Source organism: Macrotis lagotis, chromosome 1, assembly GCF_037893015.1.
Source record: "Macrotis lagotis isolate mMagLag1 chromosome 1, bilby.v1.9.chrom.fasta, whole genome shotgun sequence".
In the NCBI taxonomy this organism is placed as follows: domain Eukaryota; kingdom Metazoa; phylum Chordata; class Mammalia; order Peramelemorphia; family Peramelidae; genus Macrotis; species Macrotis lagotis.
Window position 1 is genome coordinate 728,075,538 of NC_133658.1, and position 19,941 is coordinate 728,095,478.

At 38.1% G+C, this 19,941-nt stretch overlaps 1 protein-coding gene across 1 annotated transcript in view; it reads right to left on the reverse strand.

Moving 5' to 3' along the window:
• LOC141506435 (cilia- and flagella-associated protein 337-like) overlaps nucleotides 1–19,941 on the reverse strand; it is a 48,155-nt gene that overhangs the window by 22,412 nt on the left and 5,802 nt on the right. Inside the window, exon 2 of the mRNA XM_074213237.1 lies at nucleotides 15,473–15,710. Coding sequence (XP_074069338.1) covers nucleotides 15,473–15,710 — 238 coding nt within the window. The remainder of the gene's footprint in view (nucleotides 1–15,472; nucleotides 15,711–19,941) is intronic.

The following is a 19,941-nucleotide window of genomic DNA, read 5'->3' on the forward strand; positions in this document are numbered from 1 at the left end:
GGAAGGAAGGAAGGAAGGAAGGAAGGAAGGAAGGAAGGAAGGAAGGAAGGAGAGAGGAAGAGAAGGAGGAAGGAAGGGGGAAGGGAGGAAAGAAAGGATGGAAGGAAGGATGGAAGAAAGGTTGGCTTTTCAATTACTTTGCTCATTCTCCAATAAAGAGGTCTAGAGGTCAAAGTTACCTTGCTGATGAAAAAAACTGGATATTCTTTCTCTCTGTTCACCTCCTGTGGCCAAAGCCCATTCTCCCACCCCATCTCTTCAACCATGACTCTCAGTCTAGTCACCACTTTGGTTACATCTTATTTTGGGAGAAATTGCTTAAACCAGACTCAGAAATAGGAAAAGAAAAGGCCTGAGGCCATTGCCTCAGAACAGCCTTGGAAAAAGTTTCTCTTTCACAGCTGAGTCATTTATGTCCAGGGGAATCCATGACAGTCTCAATTCACACGGCTTACTCTTTCCCCTGCTTTTGAGAAGTTATAATAGTATTTATAGATAAAATCTCTTCAGTTCATTTCAAGCACTCAGCTGAGGAAATCCCAGTGATTTAAGGTTTTTTCTCTCCGTAGCACAAAATAATCCCTCTCTCAACTTCCCTTAATTAAAGTGTATATAGACCAATAATGCATTGGTTTAATCCCAGTTTCATAGGAATACTGGCTTTTAGGGACTAGGTAGATGCAAAATGTAACCTTAAAGAAACATAAAAGCAGAAGCAGAAACATACTCTCTCAGGAAGAGGAACAGTTCACTTCTGGTAATTCCCAACACATGAGAATTTGTTGTTCTGTTCTGCAGTGACTCTGCAGAGGACAAAATGAGCTCAGTGTAAGAGGAGCTAATAGTTCAGTTTGACTGGAATGAATAGAGCATGAAGAACAGTGTGGAATAAATTTGGAATAGTAGAATAGAATTCAATTGCTAGGGACCTTTTTATACCTGGTTAAATTAGCATGTGCATCTTATTCTGTAGCAGCATTTAAAGGTAAATGACATGTTCAGGTTGTTTAATAGGAAAATTATTTTGACAGTTGTGGTGGTGCTCTGAAGAGTCCAGAGTCTCACCTCCAATAATAGTGGCAGAAATAGCTCTCAGACCTAGGAACTCCTCTTATCTTTCTTCCACTTGCAGCTCAGGGAAGCTGACAACCATTTCATCTTCTGTCTCCTCTATCTCCTGCATCCTGTCCCCACCCAGTCCCCCCAATGGGATTGCCTGGGTGCTGGGGCAATGGCAGAAGAGTTAATGGCAGTCTTGTCACCTCCGCAATTAGCCCCATTGTGGCTAATCTCTATTCGTTGGGGCAGTGGCATGTTCTTATGTCCTGGACCACCCCAGTACACTGGCATATACTTTTCACTTCTCTTAAGATTTCAGCACCCCATCCCCCTACCTCAAGAAGAGAATGACTTTCCTTTCAGAAACAAAGACCCATATATCCCCACCTCAGTGCTCTACTACAACTTCACTTCCCCCAAACCAAAAGATTTGACAAATTCTAGTTTTCTTCCAAAGTTTTACTTATTACCCATTATTTATTTGAATCATAAACTTAATGACCTTTCCTATCCTAAAATTCCAGCTATCTCATTTTCACTATAAAGAATCCCATTTGTCTAGAAAGGTTTGGGTTTGATCTTTTCTCCACAGGCTAACCTTGTCAAAAATCATCTTCGATTCCTCCTCCTATAAGTAGTTTTTTTCATTAATTTTATAGAAATTAATTTTGATTCAAGTTGCTGATTCACTTAAAAGAGAATCTCAGATTCCTCTTTGCTTAGAGGTCATTCCTTCTTTTGTATTCTTAAAAATAGCTTGGCAGGCCAGAATAATGGATCAGAGATATCAAGATGAAATTTAATTGATTTAAGTAAAAAATTCTTATACTATATTAAAAAAAAATTCAAGCACAAAAGCATTGGATGGTGGTGAGTTATCCAGAGCACAGTTCACAAGGATCTTAATGAATTGCAAGATTAATTTGAGTTCAAATTGGGATATGACATTCACAAAAAACTAACAGTCTTGGACTGCAATAATAAAAAGAAATATAATATCCCAAACACTTGGGACACTATTCCCAAAGGATTTTGCTCCTGCTTAAACTATATCTGGAATATTATATTTGGTTTTGATTGTCTCGTTTTTAAAAAGGTCAATGGTAGGATGTTTATTTAGGAAGAAACTTTTTTTCATAGCTACTCTAGGGAACTTGGAATCATGCTTTCTCCTCAGGGTAAAGGAATTGGAGTTGTTTTGTACTGAGAAAATGATTAGGGTAAGTTCATTATTTCAGTTCATTATTGATCCATCGATTGATTAGCTGTCCACTGGGTATAAAGTGCTGTGTGCTAAGTATTAGGGAAAGATGCAAACTAGACCCTTATGTTCATGAAATTCACAATATAATAGGGGAAACTCGACCATCATGTATAACATTGCATTATAAGTGCATCAGAAAGGTACAAAACAAAGTGCTACATAAGGTCCAAATGAGAACATAATCTTTGACCAGAGATCAAGGAAGGCTTCATGACTGAGTGAGCATTTAAATTGTGTTTTAATGAATGGATAGGAATGAATGTAACAGACAGGTGGAGATATTCCAGGATTAGGGTACAGCATAAATAAAAAAGTTAGGGAAATACAAGTGCAGTTCAATTTGCTTGTAAGTTATTTGTGGGGGAATGAGAAAAATCTAATATGAAAAATAGGATAGTACCAGATTTTAAAAGACTTTGAATTCCAGATAGAGAAATCTGAACTTTAACCAGTATGTGCTAAGGAACACTTGAAAATTTCTGAGCAAAGGCATTACTAACCAATTCCATGAATGATGAGGTAGTCTGGCACAGCTATGAAAGATAGAAAGGAAGAATATGGAATAGAGAAGAGGAGAACTATTATTAGGAAGCTATGGAATTCCCTACTTCTCTCCTTATTGTCCAGAGTTTTCTGCATGCTCATCCCCAGCCTTCTCACCCTAGATATATCTTCATGCTATCACCCTTTTACGAATTTGGGGGACCCTGGTCCAAACCACCATTTTATAAGATACCCAGGCAATGTTCACTCAGTCCTACCTCCACTTCTCCCAACAGCCTTGATCTCTTCACAAATACTACCATATTTGGATGTAAATTCCTTGAGGGTAGAGACTTTTGTTGCTTTTATTTGTACTTTCAGTGCTCAATATACTTTTTGGAATATACCAGATAGTTTAAAAATGCTCTAGCTCACATAATCTAATGTATAGTAATAGTTCAAATAAGTTAAGAATTGTAAACAGTTGTTGAAGCTTTGAATGCCAGACTTTTAAAGGGTTTTGTAATTTATACTACAAATGAGTCAACAAACATTTATTAAGCAGCTACTTTATGGCTATACTAGGGTTTTGCCTGTTATTGCTGTCCTTTGTAATTGAAGAAAAACATGACATTGAATGAATGATGTTATGACTTGCACATTACTTTTACTATAGTAAGGGAAATGTTGGGCAAAGGCATCATTCTTATTTTTTTTTCCAGAACCATCTCAGCCCATAACCTGATATTAAAGGAAACAGAACTTCTGGTGATGATCTGGATGGTGGGAGTCCTTGACCTTTTGAATGTGGTTTCCTTCCCATATCAGCAAGGTACCATGGCATCCTAGCAATACCAGGCTGAGACAACATGGTACATCCAAGCCTCTCTCTCTCTCCATGATCTAATCATCAATACAGTCTTTATCTCTCAGGTTTGTAACCATACTTCTCCTAGAACCCAAAGATTTTGGCTTCCTGGAAGCTGCCAGGTAGGTCATGGAAATAATGCCACTGGATTTCTAGTCAGCATCCTTTATGGTCAGAATTATGACAGTAACTGATGGTCTTCAAACCTCCACCTTTAGTTTTTGATTAATGAAAACATTCTTAAAAATATTTTTGCTCTGGTTCTTCTTGCACTAGTCCAAGAATTTCATCTCTAGCAGTAACTGGTCAACCCTCTTAATCAATGACCCAGTTCTGAAAACCAACAAAATAAAACCAGGGTCCTATTCCATTATTCCTAGTCAGTATCCAGGTAACTTAGGCCTGATTTGAACACTCTGATTTTTTCAAAGTAAACCAGAAGTGGTGATAGCAGGAACAAAAAAGAAGAGAAAGATACGAGAAAGAAGAATATTATGATCATTTCCAAACACTCAGAAGGTTATGGTATAGAAAAAAAGGATTAGATTTAATAACTGACATTTGAAAAGCGTTTTAGGATTTTGTGAATGCTCTACATACCTTAACTTTATAACAATCCTATGGTTTTGTACTTTCCTCATTCTATAGAAGTGGATATTGAGTCTCAGAAAGTTTAAGTGACTTATTCATAATTCCAAAACTGTTTCCCTTTGGCAACCTAGACCTTATCAGCCCCTAGGAAGCCCAATGGAACAGGTGCCATAAAGAGTTCTCCCTGTTAATGCCAGGGAGAACTGGAATGCTTCTTTCTGCATCCTGTTTGGCATCTGATTCCCCTTTTCCCCCTCAGTGAGAGACAATTCAGAGACACTCTCCCCCAAAACACTCAAACCCTCAGGTCCTCTACATATATTAGTGGTTAGCCCTCCCCCATCCTCCTGTGGAGTAGATATGGCTACTCAATCTATTTGGATTATCAGGGAGTCACCAACTTCAATATTTCCAATACTATCTGCTCTGCCAGGAGCTGATATTTTTGTCAAAACTATATAGTAAGAACACAGGTAAACAAATACAAAGTAATTCCAAGAGGGAAAACATGCTAAAATTTGGAGGGAGGGGGGGAAATAGGAAAAGTCTTGGGTGAAAGTGAAACCTGAGCAATCCTTTCAAGAAAACTAAGGATTCTATCAGGTAGAAGTGAGGAGAAAGTACATTGCATGTAGAGGGAACCATTTGTTCAAAGGCACAAGAGATAGATAATTATGAGTGTTGAATAGCTAGCAAATCAGGTTAATTGGAACAGACAGTTCAGGAATTTGAGCATATGAAATAAAACTAGAGAAATCAGTTGTAGATATTTTAAATGCCAGCCTTTTAAAGGATGTTGTATTCTATGCTGAAATGATTTGAGAACTTAAAAAAAAATTTTAGTAAGGTGTGAGCCACAAGGTAAGAGCCTTGTTTTAGGACTATCAATGTACAAGGAGGGCAGGAAGAAACTAAAGGCAGAAAGATCAATTAGGAAACTCTTGCAATAGTCCAGATAATAAGTAATGATGCCTGAAGTCATACAGAGGCCATGTGAACAGAAGAAAGGTCATAAATATGAGAGAGGCTATGAAGGAAAGATCAAAAATTCTTTGCTGGGCAATTATATGATGCAATGGATAGAGCACCAGCCCTGGAGTCAAGGAGGACCTGAGTTCAAATCCGAACTCAGACACTTAATAATTACCTGCTTGTGTGACCTTGGGTAAGTCACTTAACCCCATTGTCTTGCCAAAAAAATACTTTGAAACTGATTGAGGGAGAGAAAAAAACTCAAAGATGATTCCAAGGCTGTTAATTCCAATATAGGTAACAGAATAATAGTTGTACTTTCAATAGTTGGGGAAGTTCAGAGAAGGATTAGGTTTGTGGAAAATGTAATAAATTTCATTTTGGACGTTGAATTTGAGGGGCCTATTTGGTGATGTTCAGCAGATATCTGTACATCTGTACATCTGTACATCTAGTTGAATTTCAGAACAGATAATAAGAACAGCTATGAAAACTTGTGAATTCTCTGTAAAGAGATAAAATTAAATCTGTACCACTTAAAAATAAGGTAAACTAAAGCAGAATTTTGAGCATGATCAATTTCTTGGCAAAGTACAAATCTACCAATAAATACGATCTCAGTTTCCTCAGTAAGCTGAGACCTTTTCTTTTGTAAGTTTTGGGGAGTACAAACTAAGAACAGAATGGGATAGGAAATATCATGGCTTAACTGAGGCATGTGATTAGTTATAGAGCTGAAGGGCAGGGAACAAAATTAATTGAAAGTTTGGTAATGGGGAACTAGCAATGACCCTATTCCCATCTTTCCCTGTGACTAAGAAGCACTCAATGTCTCTAAGAAGTATTCATTATCTGAGTTCACCTGCAAGGCTACTGATAATGGCCCAACTCTTGGACAGCAAACAGACATTCTTGAAGAATGACTTGATGGTATAAAGATATTAGGATTGACTTTCTTGTGTTCACAGATATCCCTCCCCCCCAAGATTAGTAAAATTCCTGAGGCAAGAATAGATCAATGATTTCTGTATTTCTGATCTTAGTCCCTTATAAGTTAGCTGAATTCTGAACTAAGACCAGAGACCAACAATCATGATTTAATCAGCTGCAGGACAAAAGTAGTTACAGGACAAAAATCAAAGAAGTGTAAAGATCAAGTTAGAAAATGATGCAAAATCAATCTTGATCATTTCTAACCCATAGGAGTTCATGTGGTCACCAAAAGAGAAAGTATATGCCCACATTTAGTGAGTGGGAAAAGAATGATAGTCCTTCAAAGGAAATTGAGAAGCAGTTATATGGATAGTGTACTAGCAGCAAGCAGTGCCATGGAAACCAAGTTAGAAGATAATGTTCAAGGAGTGGGAGCTATTATCTATGGCCTCAAAAATCACAGATATCAAATTGAATGAAGACCAAAAAGAGATCATTAGATCAACATAAATAAAAGTTTCCAAACAATTAGAGCTTTCTCAAAATGGCCTGAAAAGTCACATTCTCAATGATTATTCATCAGAAGTATTGTAAAGGGACTTGATAACCCCGTTACTGCTCATATCTTGACAAGCACCAATACTGAATTACTTCAACCATTCCTATTCACATGCTTCCAGAAAATTATGTTACTTAATTTCAACTGGAAAAGTCAATATAGAATCAGACCTGGAGTCCAGTAGACTTCAGTTTAAATCCAACCTCACACACATACTAACTGTATGACCCTGGGCAAGTCACTTAATCTTCTTTGCCTCAGTTTCCTCATCTGTAAAATGAGTTGGTAAAGGAAATGGCAAATCTTTGCCAAGAATCCCCATATAAGTTCACAAAGAATTGAATGTGACAAACAATTCAATAGAAGCAACAGCAACAACAACAACAATTTCAACTGGACCTTCATTGTGGCAAGACAATTCACTCACACAAGTCTAAATGATTCACTGTTTCACTCACCCCAGCAATTTTTCTTCCTCTCTCTTCAAACCCTCCACGGCAGCCCTCTCCCTAAACTGTCAGCTGATAACCTTGCTTCATTCATCATTGAAAAAAAACTGAGTCCATCCACCAAGAGCTGCTTATTCTCTCCAGACTTCCTCCACCACACCATAGTAGTTTACTCCACCCTTGACCTCTCACATAGGAAACTTTGCCTTCATTTGATAGGTCAGTTCCTCCTAGAACAACCATCAATGAAAGTACCTAGCCATGTTTTCACTCCTCGTTGGAGTCCACTACTTACTCTCAAGACTTTCTTCTGCATGGGCACCTTCTTACTCACCCTATCAGGTTTCTTTTATGCATTGTCTTCCCTCATTAGAACATAAGTTCCTTGATGGCAGAGACTTTTTCTTTTCATATTTGTATTTCCATTTCTTAGCCTAGTCATATATTAAATGCTTAATAAATGTTTCTTTACTTGACTTTCCCTTTCTCTTCATGTTACATCATTATATTTCCCCCCACTACCTCAAACTTCACCATTATTTCACATGATGAGTGAGGTTGCCCTTCTTGTCAAAGTAAATCTTGTTCTCTGCATCCTTTATCCAATTCCATCCTGGCTTCTACAGTAAATTTTTCTTTTCTACCACTTATTCTTTCTCACTAATCTTCAATCTCCCCTTATCCTGGCTATTTCCCTGCTGCCTACAAACATACTCATGTCTCCTCCATCTTTATAAAAGCAAAAACCCTCATTTCATCCTACTATCCCTGCTAAATCTTTATCCATCTTATATCTCTCCTGTCTTTCATGACCAAATTTCAGTGTGAGAAAACTTTTTACAACATTGCCTTCAATTTGTCTCTTTTTTTAGTCTTTTCTAAACCCTCTGCACAGAGGCTTCCAACTTTATCATCCAATTGAAACTACTCACTCCAAAATTACTAATGGTCCCCTAAGGGCATTTTCTTAGTCTTCATTCTTCTTTTCTATAATCTTTGGCACTTTCAGTTACCCTCTCCTGTAAACTCATTCATCATTAGGTTTTTGTGACATTGCTTCTACCCTGGTACTGCTTCTATCTGTCTGACCCTCCTCAGTCTCACCTTCTCAGTCTTTTCTACTGGATCTTCATCAGGTCATACCCTCTTACCACACTGATAATCCAAGAGTCCATCATGAGTCCTTTTCTCTTTTCCCTTTAATTAATGATCTCATCAGCTCCCATGGTTCCATGAGCATTTCTATGCAGATGATTCTCAGTTCTATTTATCTAGGTCTAAACTTCCTTCTGACTTTCAATCTCACACCACCAACCATCTATTAGACAGCTCAAACTGGATGTCCTACTGACTCAATATGTCCAAAGCTTAACTCATCATGTTGCCCTAAAAGTCTACCCCCCTCTTTTGAATTTTTTTACTATTTCTCTTGAAACTACTACTTATTATTCTCCTATCTACCAAAATTTGAAATCTCAGTGTCATTCTTGACTCTTGACATATCCTTTCTGTTGCCAAGTCCTTTTAGATCTACATTCATATCTCATACAACACCTTATATCTGAACTATTGCAATAGTCTCTGATTGGTTTCCCTTCTTCATTTTTCCCCATTCAAATCCATTCTTTGCTCAATTGTCAAAGTGCTCTTCCTAAATTACAGATCTAAACATATCATTCCCTTTCAATAAACCTTAATGGCTCCCTATGACCTCCAGAATCAAATATAAAATCTTCTGCTGGTTTTTAAATTGAAGTCCTTCAAAACCCAAACTATTCCTTTGCTAGTCCCCCTTACACTTTACTTCCCTTCACATACTCTGTGATCCAGTGACACTGGTCATCTGGCCACTGGCAATGAAGTGGAGCAGGATATAATTCTGGGCCCATAGAAAGACCTGAGTTAAAAATCTATCCACAGACACTTATTAATTGTTTGACCTCGGGCAAATCATTTAACCCTTGTTTTCTGCAGTTTCTCCATCTGTAAAATGATAGCACCTACCTCACAGATTTGGGATGACCAAATGTAATATTATTTGCAAAAGTGCTTGGACCAGTGCTTGGCATAGTAGAAGGACTATATCACAGTTTATTCCCTTCCCTTTCCCCATCTTGTACTATGCATTTGATAACTGATCAACAGTTTTGTGCATTTTCATTAGCTTCCCCCATGCCTGGAATAATTTCTTTTCTTCCCCTCCTGGAATCTTTAAATTCCTTCAAGTCTCAACTCAAATTTCATTTTCTGCAAGAGGTCTTTCCCAATTACCCCCACTGCTGGTACCTTCCATTTGAGATCACCATCCTTTACCTAGTATGTATCTTGTAAGTACAGAGTTTTTAATTGTCTCCTCCGTTTAGAATATAAACTCCCTGAAGAGAAGACTGCTGGGTTTTCTTTCATTTTGTTTTGTCTTTTTATCCCCAGTATACTATCTGAACATAGTTCAGATTAATAAATATACTTGTTGAGTGATTGACTGCCAAACAACTGACCAAGAGAATTTCTGTATCAGGTAATGACATTAGAATAGACATCTTTCCAAGATATGCGAGAATTAATAGACTGGGAAATAGTTAAAATGACAGCAGTCTTAAATAATGGTAACAGTTCTTGGTTAGCATATAGACTGTTTTAAGCCAATAAAGATGCCTTTAATAATCATCTATAGCTTCTGTTTGCTTTTTCAATGTGATTTCTCCACCCTCCACCATTGTAGAGTTAATTCCTCTTAGAATTAGCTTAGAAGAGAATTTAATGTGTTTGACAGAGCAAAAATAGTCTTCCCTCTTCCATCATCTAATGACCAATCTTTGGGGGTTTTTTTTTAGTTTTTTTTTTGTAAGGCAAATGGGGTTAAGTGGCTTGCCCAAGGCCATAAAACTAGGTAATTATTAAGTGTCTGAGACCAGATTTGAACCCAGGTACTCCTGACTCCAGGGCTGGTGCTTTATCTACTACTCCACCTAGCCGCCCCATGACCAATCTTTGTTAAACAATTTCTTAATATATAGATTTGGGTTTCATAGCTTGGATTTTTTTCCCACATTTTCCTTCCTTGTGCTTTTGAAGAACAGACCAATCATTTCTAGTCCCAAATTAACCTAAATTATTTTTCTTTATGATAACTTTTACAATTATACTATACTCAATAGTCCCACAAAAGCTTGAAGAGTTGATATGTCTTTATGACTTAGTAACTAGATGCAATAATTATAAAGTCATGGAAGAGGAAGAGATCTTGTCTAAGATTATCTACTCCAATTTCTTCATTTTTACAGCCAGAGAAACTTACCCTAGAAAGAGATGAAACTACTTCTTCAGTACTTATTTCTTTTCTTTTCTTTTTTAGGTTTTTGCAAGGTAAATGGGGTTAAGTGGCTTGTCCAAGGGCACTCAACTAGGTAATTATTAAGTGCCTGAGACCAGATTTGAACCCAGGTACTCCTGACTCCAAGGCCAGTACTTTATCCACTACGCCACCTAGCTGCCCCTTCAGTACTTATTTCTTTATATTATTTGTTTTTACTAGTGTGTACTGATCTATACAATCATAGAACTTGGCTAGAATTCAGTTTATGGAGAGGACTAAATAATATTCTTAGTTTAGATGTAGAGGATTTTGAAAGGCAGGTAAACTTTATTTTGGAATCATTTGTCATTGTCCAGTAATTTAAGTTATGTCACCATTTGGGAAATTCTTGGAAAAGATACTGGAATAATTTGTCATTCCAGTTTACTTTACAAATGAGGAAACTGAGACAAACAAAGTGACTTGTCCAGGATCACATAGCTAGTATGTTCCTGAGGCTGATTTGAACTCAGGCAAGTTTTCCTCATTTGAGGCCATAACTCTCAGACATTCCTTTCAAAACCTAAGATGCCTTATACTCAACATGTACCAAATTAACTTATTTTTCCTTCAATCTGTCTTCTCTTCATAATTTTCCTATTATTTTATTTTTTAGATTTTTTTAATGAAAGTTAAACAATACACCAAGAAAAGCAGGACATAATAGGGAATAGAACAACTTTTTTTTTTTAAATCAGGTGCTATGTGCTTCTTCATGTAGGCATCTTCATTCACCATATACAATGCAAAAACAGAATACGGTGTATGAAGGTGCCTACAATGAAAGTGAGCTAGTCAGTTGCCTGATTTCAATTCAGCAGAAAGTTTTAAACATAAACCCATTCTTCTTTATGTGGTCCTGCTTAATGGATGGATATTATCATTCTTTTAACTTCATGTTCCCATCTGGATATTTTAGTTTTGGTTTTGAATCAGTGTGAACAACAGTGAAAAGGCTAGTTTGGATCATACTGGAGAATGGGATGTAAAAGATATAAGTGAAAAAGTAAGTTTAGGTTAGGTCATGAGAGCTTTAAATATTAAAGAGAAGAGATAATATTTGAGCTTAAAGTCAATCAAGATTCACTAGAGAGGGGCAGCTAGGTGGCACAGTGGATAGAGCACTGGCCCTGGAGTCAGGAGTACCTGAGTTCAAATCTGACCTCAGACACTTAATAATTACCTAGCTGTGTGGCCTTGGGCAAGTCACTCAACCCCATTTGCCTTGCAAAAATCTAAAAAAAAGAACAAAGATCCACCAGAGGAAAAGAGGGAATGGTCAGATCTGACTTTTAGGAAAATCACTTTGGTAAAAGTATATAGAATAGATTGGAGTAGAGAGATTAAGAGGACATTGCCTTTTTTTGGAGGGCAGCCTATTCTTGGTGCAGTGTGATCCCCCTCCCCTTTGCTCTACTCCACTATTTATACTCCCTTGCTTGTCTTCTTGTAGGAAGCCAGCCTACTCTGGGGAGCATTCATGACTCCCTAAACTCCGTCACCCTCTACTTATTGCTATGGAAAATCACAATCTGGCTTCTTCTCCAAAGAACTTAATTTGTGAACTTTATGTAATAAGGTGAACTTTTTGTAGTGACTTCTACACTGTTAAGAGAAATCTTTGAATTAACATTTAAGCCTACTTTACCTTCCTGTATCAGAAATATTGGTGAGTTCCTTCACAAAAAAACAAACCCCCATAGGATCAATCTTTAAGTCCCTTTCCCAAAGCCTATTTTCTTCCAACATCATAATGGCAACTCAGATGGGACACACCAACACTCTCAGACTCTGAAAGGTGAGAAATGCTCTCTTTTCTCCTCCTCTAAGCTTACCCCTTCCAATCTGACCTATAACCCTTTCCAATAACCCTTCTCCTACCCTCAGGGACCTGTGTTTCCCTATTATTTTCAAAGGAAATAACATCTTCCCAGGCACCCACTTCCCAATCTAGGTAATGTACTTGATTCCTCACTCCCTTTCACTGCCCCATATCCAATCTATAGCCCAGTGCTTTGTAATATCTTTCACTGTCTCCCCTTCTCTCTTCTGACACGGCCATGACCCTGGTGCCTAGCCTATTTCAATAATCTGCTGATTGGTCTCCCTGTTTCAAAACTCTCTCCACTCCAATACACCTCTGCTCAGTTTTCAAACTGATTCATGGTCTGACCATGCCATTCTGCATCACAACCACCACTAACCCCCATTCAGTAAATTCCAGTGACTCCCTATTTGTTGAACTATTTTGTTCAGAATCAAATACAAAATACTATTTGTCTTTTAAATATTTCCATAACCTGGTCCCTTCCCACATCTCCTGTCTTTTTTATACCTTTCTTTCCTCCGTGTACTCAATGATCCAGTAACATTGGCTTCCTTAATGTTCCTTACACAAGATACTCCATCTCCTGATTGTATTTTTACAAGTTGTCCCCCAAGCCTGAAATGTCCTCATTCTCATCTCGTGTCTTCATTATCTTCAAGTCTAAGTTATTATTCTACTTCTATAGAAAGACTTTCCTAGTTCCTCTTAGAGCTAATCATCATTCTCAGAGGCAACATCTTCCCTCTGAGATCACCTCCAGTTTATCTTGTGTATTTCTTGCTTTTACATAGTTGTTAGCAGGTTGTCTGGTCCATTAGGTTGTAAACTCCTTTAGGGAAGGAATGTTTTTTACCTTTCTTTGTAACCATAATGCCTGGCATATCTAAGTACTATAGAAGTATTTGGTTTTTTTGACTTCTCTAGGACACACAACTAGCTTGTCCAGGCTCTACCCCCAGCCCTAACCACTGCTTACAGCTTCCATTGTTATAGCTTCATCCAATTGCTTCCTTATCTGTTAAATGAAGTTAATAATATCTGACCTACTAATGGAATTAATAATGCCTAATTATACCTACTTATGGATATTCTCAACAAATGAGAACTAGAAAAGCCCACATGTAAATATAAGATGATAAATTAGTTTACCCTAAGATAACTTTTTTAATCCTAGTTAAAATGTAACCCACCACTATCCCACCCTACAAAGAGGTCAATTTAAGATTTTCTTTTTTCAATGGTTCATTAATGTGAATGTATTTCTTAGACATTTTCTGGAGATAGGGTTTCTTACAGACAAGAGAAAGCTTAAGACACTGGATCTGTTGAATAAGAAGTAAGGGAGTGGGGCTAGTTAAGACACTAGATTAATTGGGTTTCTTTCTTAATTGTTCCAAGGCTAGACTTGCTACTAACCAATTTGTCCCTATGAAATGAAAGAACTGAATTTTGGGATTATTTAGATAGTAAACCATGTTTTAGAAGTCCTGAGAAAAGCATTCTAAGCCACTATTTGTTCAAATTTCTTAGAAAACTTAAGGATAATAGTCACCTGTCTGTCTTCCCACAGGTAAATTTAATAGGTACAGCATATGTACCTTCTTTTTTTTTAGGTTTTTGCAAGGCAAATGGGGTTAAGTGGCTTGCCCAAGGCCACACAGCTAGGTAATTATTAAGTGTCTGAGACCAGATTTGAACCCAGGTACTCCTGACTCCGGGGCCGGTGCTTTATCTAGTACACCACCTAGCTGCCCCACATATGTACCTTCTTACTGATTCGAAGGATATTCCCTTTTTCTGTAGACCTGTCTTCAATTTAGTAATTGCTACCCAGAGCTTCACATTCTGTACCTATTTAGATGAAAGAAGTTTCCAACCTTTGCAGAGTCCTGGACTGTAAATTATTTGGCACATAAGAAATGTGTCCTTTGTAACAATTCCTCGAGCTGATTAACTTGATTAATAAACAATCTAAACTGCTTTCGACTGCAATAAATTAAAATGTCATCCTTATTCATGACTACCACCTATCACTATCACAGGCTTTCCCTGATGCCTACAGTCACCAACAGTGGTTTATGCATCCTCCATCACCCATTTCTGGTGAATTTTAGGGGGCATTTATTTGATAAAGGAAAAGTTAAGTCATATCCTATACATGGGCAGAGGAGACCACCTATGTAGCATATTATGAGTTTTGTCTAAAAAGTCCTTTTGCCTCTCAAATCTTTACTTTCCACTTGCCTTTGGGATCCAATCATTTGGTCATATGTATATACCCAAAGACCCCAGTTAAAATGGACTGAGAGATGGTAGCAAGTAAAGAGCTGACCTTTGTCAAGAAGAGTCAGAAAGATCCACATTGGTAAAGGTATAGTGAGCAGAATGGAAACGATTCAAATCTCTGCTCTGATATTACTAATTGTGTGACCCTACTAAGTCATCTAATTTCTCCAACTTCAGTTTCCTCATCTATAACATAAAGGTAATGATACTTTCACTATTACCTACCTCAAAAAACTGTTGTAAAGATATTCCTTTTGCAAACTTTGAAGTCCTATGTTAATGTGGCCTGTTATTAATTATCAAAATTTTTTGGCTTAAATTTTTATTTTATTAAATTAAGTCACTGACAAAGTTAAACAAACTAATGCTCTCCCATTGATCTCCTTGATCGGAATTGCTAGGTGTCATCTTAGAGAGCAAAGATCAGAATCCTGAAGGAAATGAACATCATCAAGCAATGAAAGGATACACAAAATAAGACATTTTGAGAGTAGGAAAGGAAAAGGGAAAGATCTCCAATGTGAGGCCTCTCCTGGTTGCAGTAGTTGCTAGTACCTTCTCCTCTCAAGTTACTATACATGAGTATCCTATGTCTGACCTGCAGTAGGAGCTTAATAAATACAAGTTGACTGATTATAATTTTGTACATGTTTTTTCCCCCTTCTGTTAGAATGTAAGCTTCTTGTGGGAAGGAATGGTTTTTGCCTTTCTTTGTACCCTCAGCACTTAGGTCAGTGACACTTAAAAATTGCTTAATAAATTTTTATTGATTAATTGTTCTGAAAAATTTGATTGGCAATACAGAGTTCATCTGGTTTAGCTTACCTTTCCTCTCCTCAGCTTCCTGGTCAGATCCACATGATGTGGTGGAGTTTTCCCCTGGGCTACATCTTCCATATCTATCGAATGGCTTTTCATCCTTTGTCCTTTCAGGCACTCCTTCAGTAGCCAGTCTGGAGGGGCTAGTCTCTGGGTTTCTGTTTTCTGTGACCTCAGTCCAGCTGGACAGGATTGAGCCCGAGGAACCACTGGCTCGATGAGAACTGCAGCTGCATTCAGGATACTGCCCAACCCCACCCCCCAAGTCCCACCAAGACATGATCACATCTGGGAGTCCCAGGAAGGTCATCCCTTTTCTCCCTAATCCAAAATTGAGTATCATGTGAAGCCATTACTGATTTCTCCAGATATTAAGTGTTTTCCACAAACTCTAAATCACATTTTATTAATTGGTATATATATTTATCTGTATACCCTCCTCAGCCCACTCCACCCCCACTTAAAATGTGAGGTCTCTGAGGTTAGGTATTTTCATTTTGTTTTTCTCTCTTCACTGCCTAGCACTATCCTTACTCATAGAAGGAGATCATGAAATGTTCATTGAATTGAGGCAATACCATCCAGCTAGACAGTGATGATATCTATTGTTACTCCCCCCATCCAAGTTCACTTTTAGGGGGTAGCTGGAGAATGACCTCCTTCCTTAAATGAAGACATCAAGCTGAACCCACAGGCTAAATACTGGAGAAATAGTCCTACTTTCTGTACTTGCCTCACAGCAAACCTCCCCAGGTGAGAACTCAGATCTTTGAAGCACTAGAATCCTAAGCTTTCCATCTCCTGTTGGGCACAGTGTTCCCCTAAGAAAAGACTGCTAGGGAGAAGCTGGGCATCTTCTCTCTACTCCAAAGCAACCACTTCATCTGTGCCAGCATACAGTGCTTGTCATGGTATCACCTCCCTTTGAGAATGAAGGACATCTCATCACCAACACAAGGCATCTTCCACCTCCTGCTATAGTTGAATCTCCCAGCTGCCATAAGGAGAACCTCCAGTGCCAAAAAAGAACAATCCTCCCTTTGATTTCAGGTCTCCCATATCCTGCTTTATCTGTACTTTGAGGGTAGATGGTGTTACCCTCTATTCAATTCTCATGCCTGATCATTTCCTTCATATCCCAGTGAATCTGAATTTCTACAGATCATTATCTAAATTGCATTCCTTAAGCCCTACCATCTGATTCCTCATTCCCATTCCCTCACCAACCCTCTCTCACCATAAAGTTTCATCCTAATTCCACCCAATCTTTTCACCTTATCCTCTGGAATGCTTGTTCCATAGGCAACAAATTTCCTTTGATTTAAATCTTTTCCTTCTCCATTCCTTCTAAATACTAGCTCTTAACTGATGGCAAACTTCTTCTTGATGTTAAAGATTCCCTGATCACCTTCTCAAGAACTGGCTGTACTTTCACTTACTCTCCTTGGTTCATTGGTTGAGGAGGGGAAGTTGGAATACTCCTTGCTTCCTATTGCCAATTCTATGTCTCCCCCTTCCTCCATCACCTAACAACCTCTCTTTTTTAAAGTTCATACTATTAGTACAATCAAAATCCCAATAGCTTCTGTATACAGACCCCCAGATCACTTCCCTTCCTTCCTCAATGAGTTTGATATCTGGTTTACATTTTTTCTCTCTTCCCCTCTAACCCTTATAATTGGGAACTTCATCAATCATACTGATTCTTCTTCATACAAAGGTGGAAATTCCTATGATCTACTGTCACTTGTAAATGTATTACTTCATGTTCAAGATTCTGAAATCCCCTTATCTGGCCATTATCTGTTGTCTTCTCACCTCTGCCTCTTCCTTCCCATACTGAATTCTATTATTGGTCCACACCATGATTTCCAATCCCTCTTTTCCCCCTCTTCTTTATCTCATTTCACTCAGATGCCTTCCACCACTTTCTGTTTCTTCACCTTTGTCTCAAATGATAAAGTGGCTTTATTCCTTAACAAAGCTAACCCTCTATCTGTTCACATAATCTCATGCATCCCATCTCTTCCATCAGATTGCCTCGTCTTCCCTCCCAACCCTTCCACTAATTTTCAATTTCTGCCTCTCTATTGGTTCATTGCCTAAATGCCTACAAACATGCTCATATTTTTCTCATCCTGAAGAAGTCCTCACTTGTCTTCCCAACCTGCTAGCCTTAATCCTTTATGTCTTCTGTCTTTTATGGCTAAATTCCTTGAAAAGGCCATCTACAATAAATGCCTTCACTTTCTCTCCTCTCACTCTCTTCTTAACCCCTTAAAACCAATTGAAACTGGTCTCTCCAAAGTTACTATTGATCTCTTATGAAATCCAGTGACCTCTTCTCAACCCTCATTATCTTTGAACTCTTTGCTACCTTTGTCTCTGGTGATCATTCTTCTCTCTAGGTTTTCAGGACATCACTCTTGGCTCTTCTCCTACCTATCTGAGAACTCCTTCTTGTTCTTTGCTGAATGTTCCTCAATTATGCCCTCTAACCATCGATATTTCTCAAGATTTTGTCCGGGGCCTTTTTCTGTTCTCCATCTATATTACTTCATTTGAGGATCTCATCGACTCTCAAGAACTTGCCGTCTCTATGCTGATTTTGAAATCTTTCTTTCCTTCTCCAAATTTCTCTGCTGATTGCCAATGTTGCATCTTCAACTGCCTTTTGGACAGTTCAAACTGGATATCCAGTTTAAACTCAATATGTCCAAAATAGAACTTATCATCTTTCTATCTAAACCCTTCCCTCCTTCTACTTTCCCTAATACTGGAGAAGGTGGCATCATCCTCCCAGACACTGCCATCCTTGTACAGACCCCAGAGGTCCTCATCATCCCATGCCTGCATTATTGCAATAACCTATTGGTGGGTCTACCTACCTCAAATCTCTCGCCACTCTAAACCATCCTCTATTTAGCCCTTGAGTGATTTTCCTAAACACAATTCTGATCATATCACACATATTCACACACATACATACACACCACCCAACTCAAGAAATTCTAGTGGTTATTGACTCTAGGAGCAAACACAAAATGCTCTGTTTGACTGTTACAGTCTTCATAAACTACTCCTTTCCTACTTTTCCACTCTTCATATACCTTACTCTCTGACAAGTCTTCTTTGATCCAGTAACAGCAGCTCCTTCCCCATGCCTAAAATACCATCTCTCCTCCACTCCACCTACTGACCTCACTAGTCTCTCTCTGTAGCCCCCAGTTTAAGTTCCTCTTACTCTAGAGAGTCCTTCTCAGTTCCTTTTAATTCTTGTGCATCCCCTTTATCTATTGGCATGTATATAGCTTAGTATGTGTATTCACACACATATACACACATATGCAAATGCATCTATACACAGGCACATACACATATGCACATACACCCACCCCACACACATATTCATAGATGCACACATACACATATATAAATTTGCACGGCACATATATATATAATGAATGCAACATACCTATATTTGCATGCATGTATGTGTGCAGTCCATGCATGTGTTGCCATGCACATGCTCACACATATTTATTTGTGTGCATGTGTGTGTGCTTGATACACTGCACACACATGTGAATGCATTCAGGGACATCTACACACATGTGTGCACAAATACAGATGTGCGGACATGCCCTGCATGTGCGTGCACATGCACATACAAGTCTGCACACATTTATGCATACCATGTATGCATGAGCTTGTGCACATAATGTATCATGGAGTGCTTATGCATGCAAATACACATATGCATGCATGTACACATGCATATGCATTTACATATTGATATATTTGCAAGTTGTCTACCTCATTAGAGTGTAAGCTCCATGAGAACAGTATTGTCTACTGTCTCTTTTTTGTATCCTCAGTCCTTTAGCACAAGGTATGGCACAGAGTAGACGCTTAAATATTTGCTGATTGAGTGATGGATTTTTAAAAAGCACAGCACATTGCTTGCCATGTCATAGGCACCATATAAATATTTCTTCCCCTCTGCCTCTTCCCTCCCTCCATCTCTTGACTTCTGTTGCTCTGTACATAATCCAAGGCACAGTTTAAATTTTTTCTTTTAAATAAAAAAGATATTAAAAATGATAGATGTGTCAAACAGAAATGGTTCTAAATGAGCCAGAGTTTTTCTGAATTCAATTCCTTTCTAAATTCATTCCTCCATTACAAAATTTCTGTTACAAGCACCACCAACCTTCCAGTCATCTAGGTTCAAAACTTGAAAATGATTTTTAACTCATTCCTCTTCCCTTCTGCTCCCAGATCCAATCAGCCATAGCTGTAAATTTTACCTCCAAACAACCTTATTTCTGTACGTTTTCCTCTATTCATATTGTAATGGTATTTTTATGACTCTCCTGTCTCTTCACTTCCTTCTGCAATCTATTCCTGCACACATGCTAAAATAATTTTCCTTAGATAGTCATCATGTCACTCTCCTGCAAAAATCAAAAACC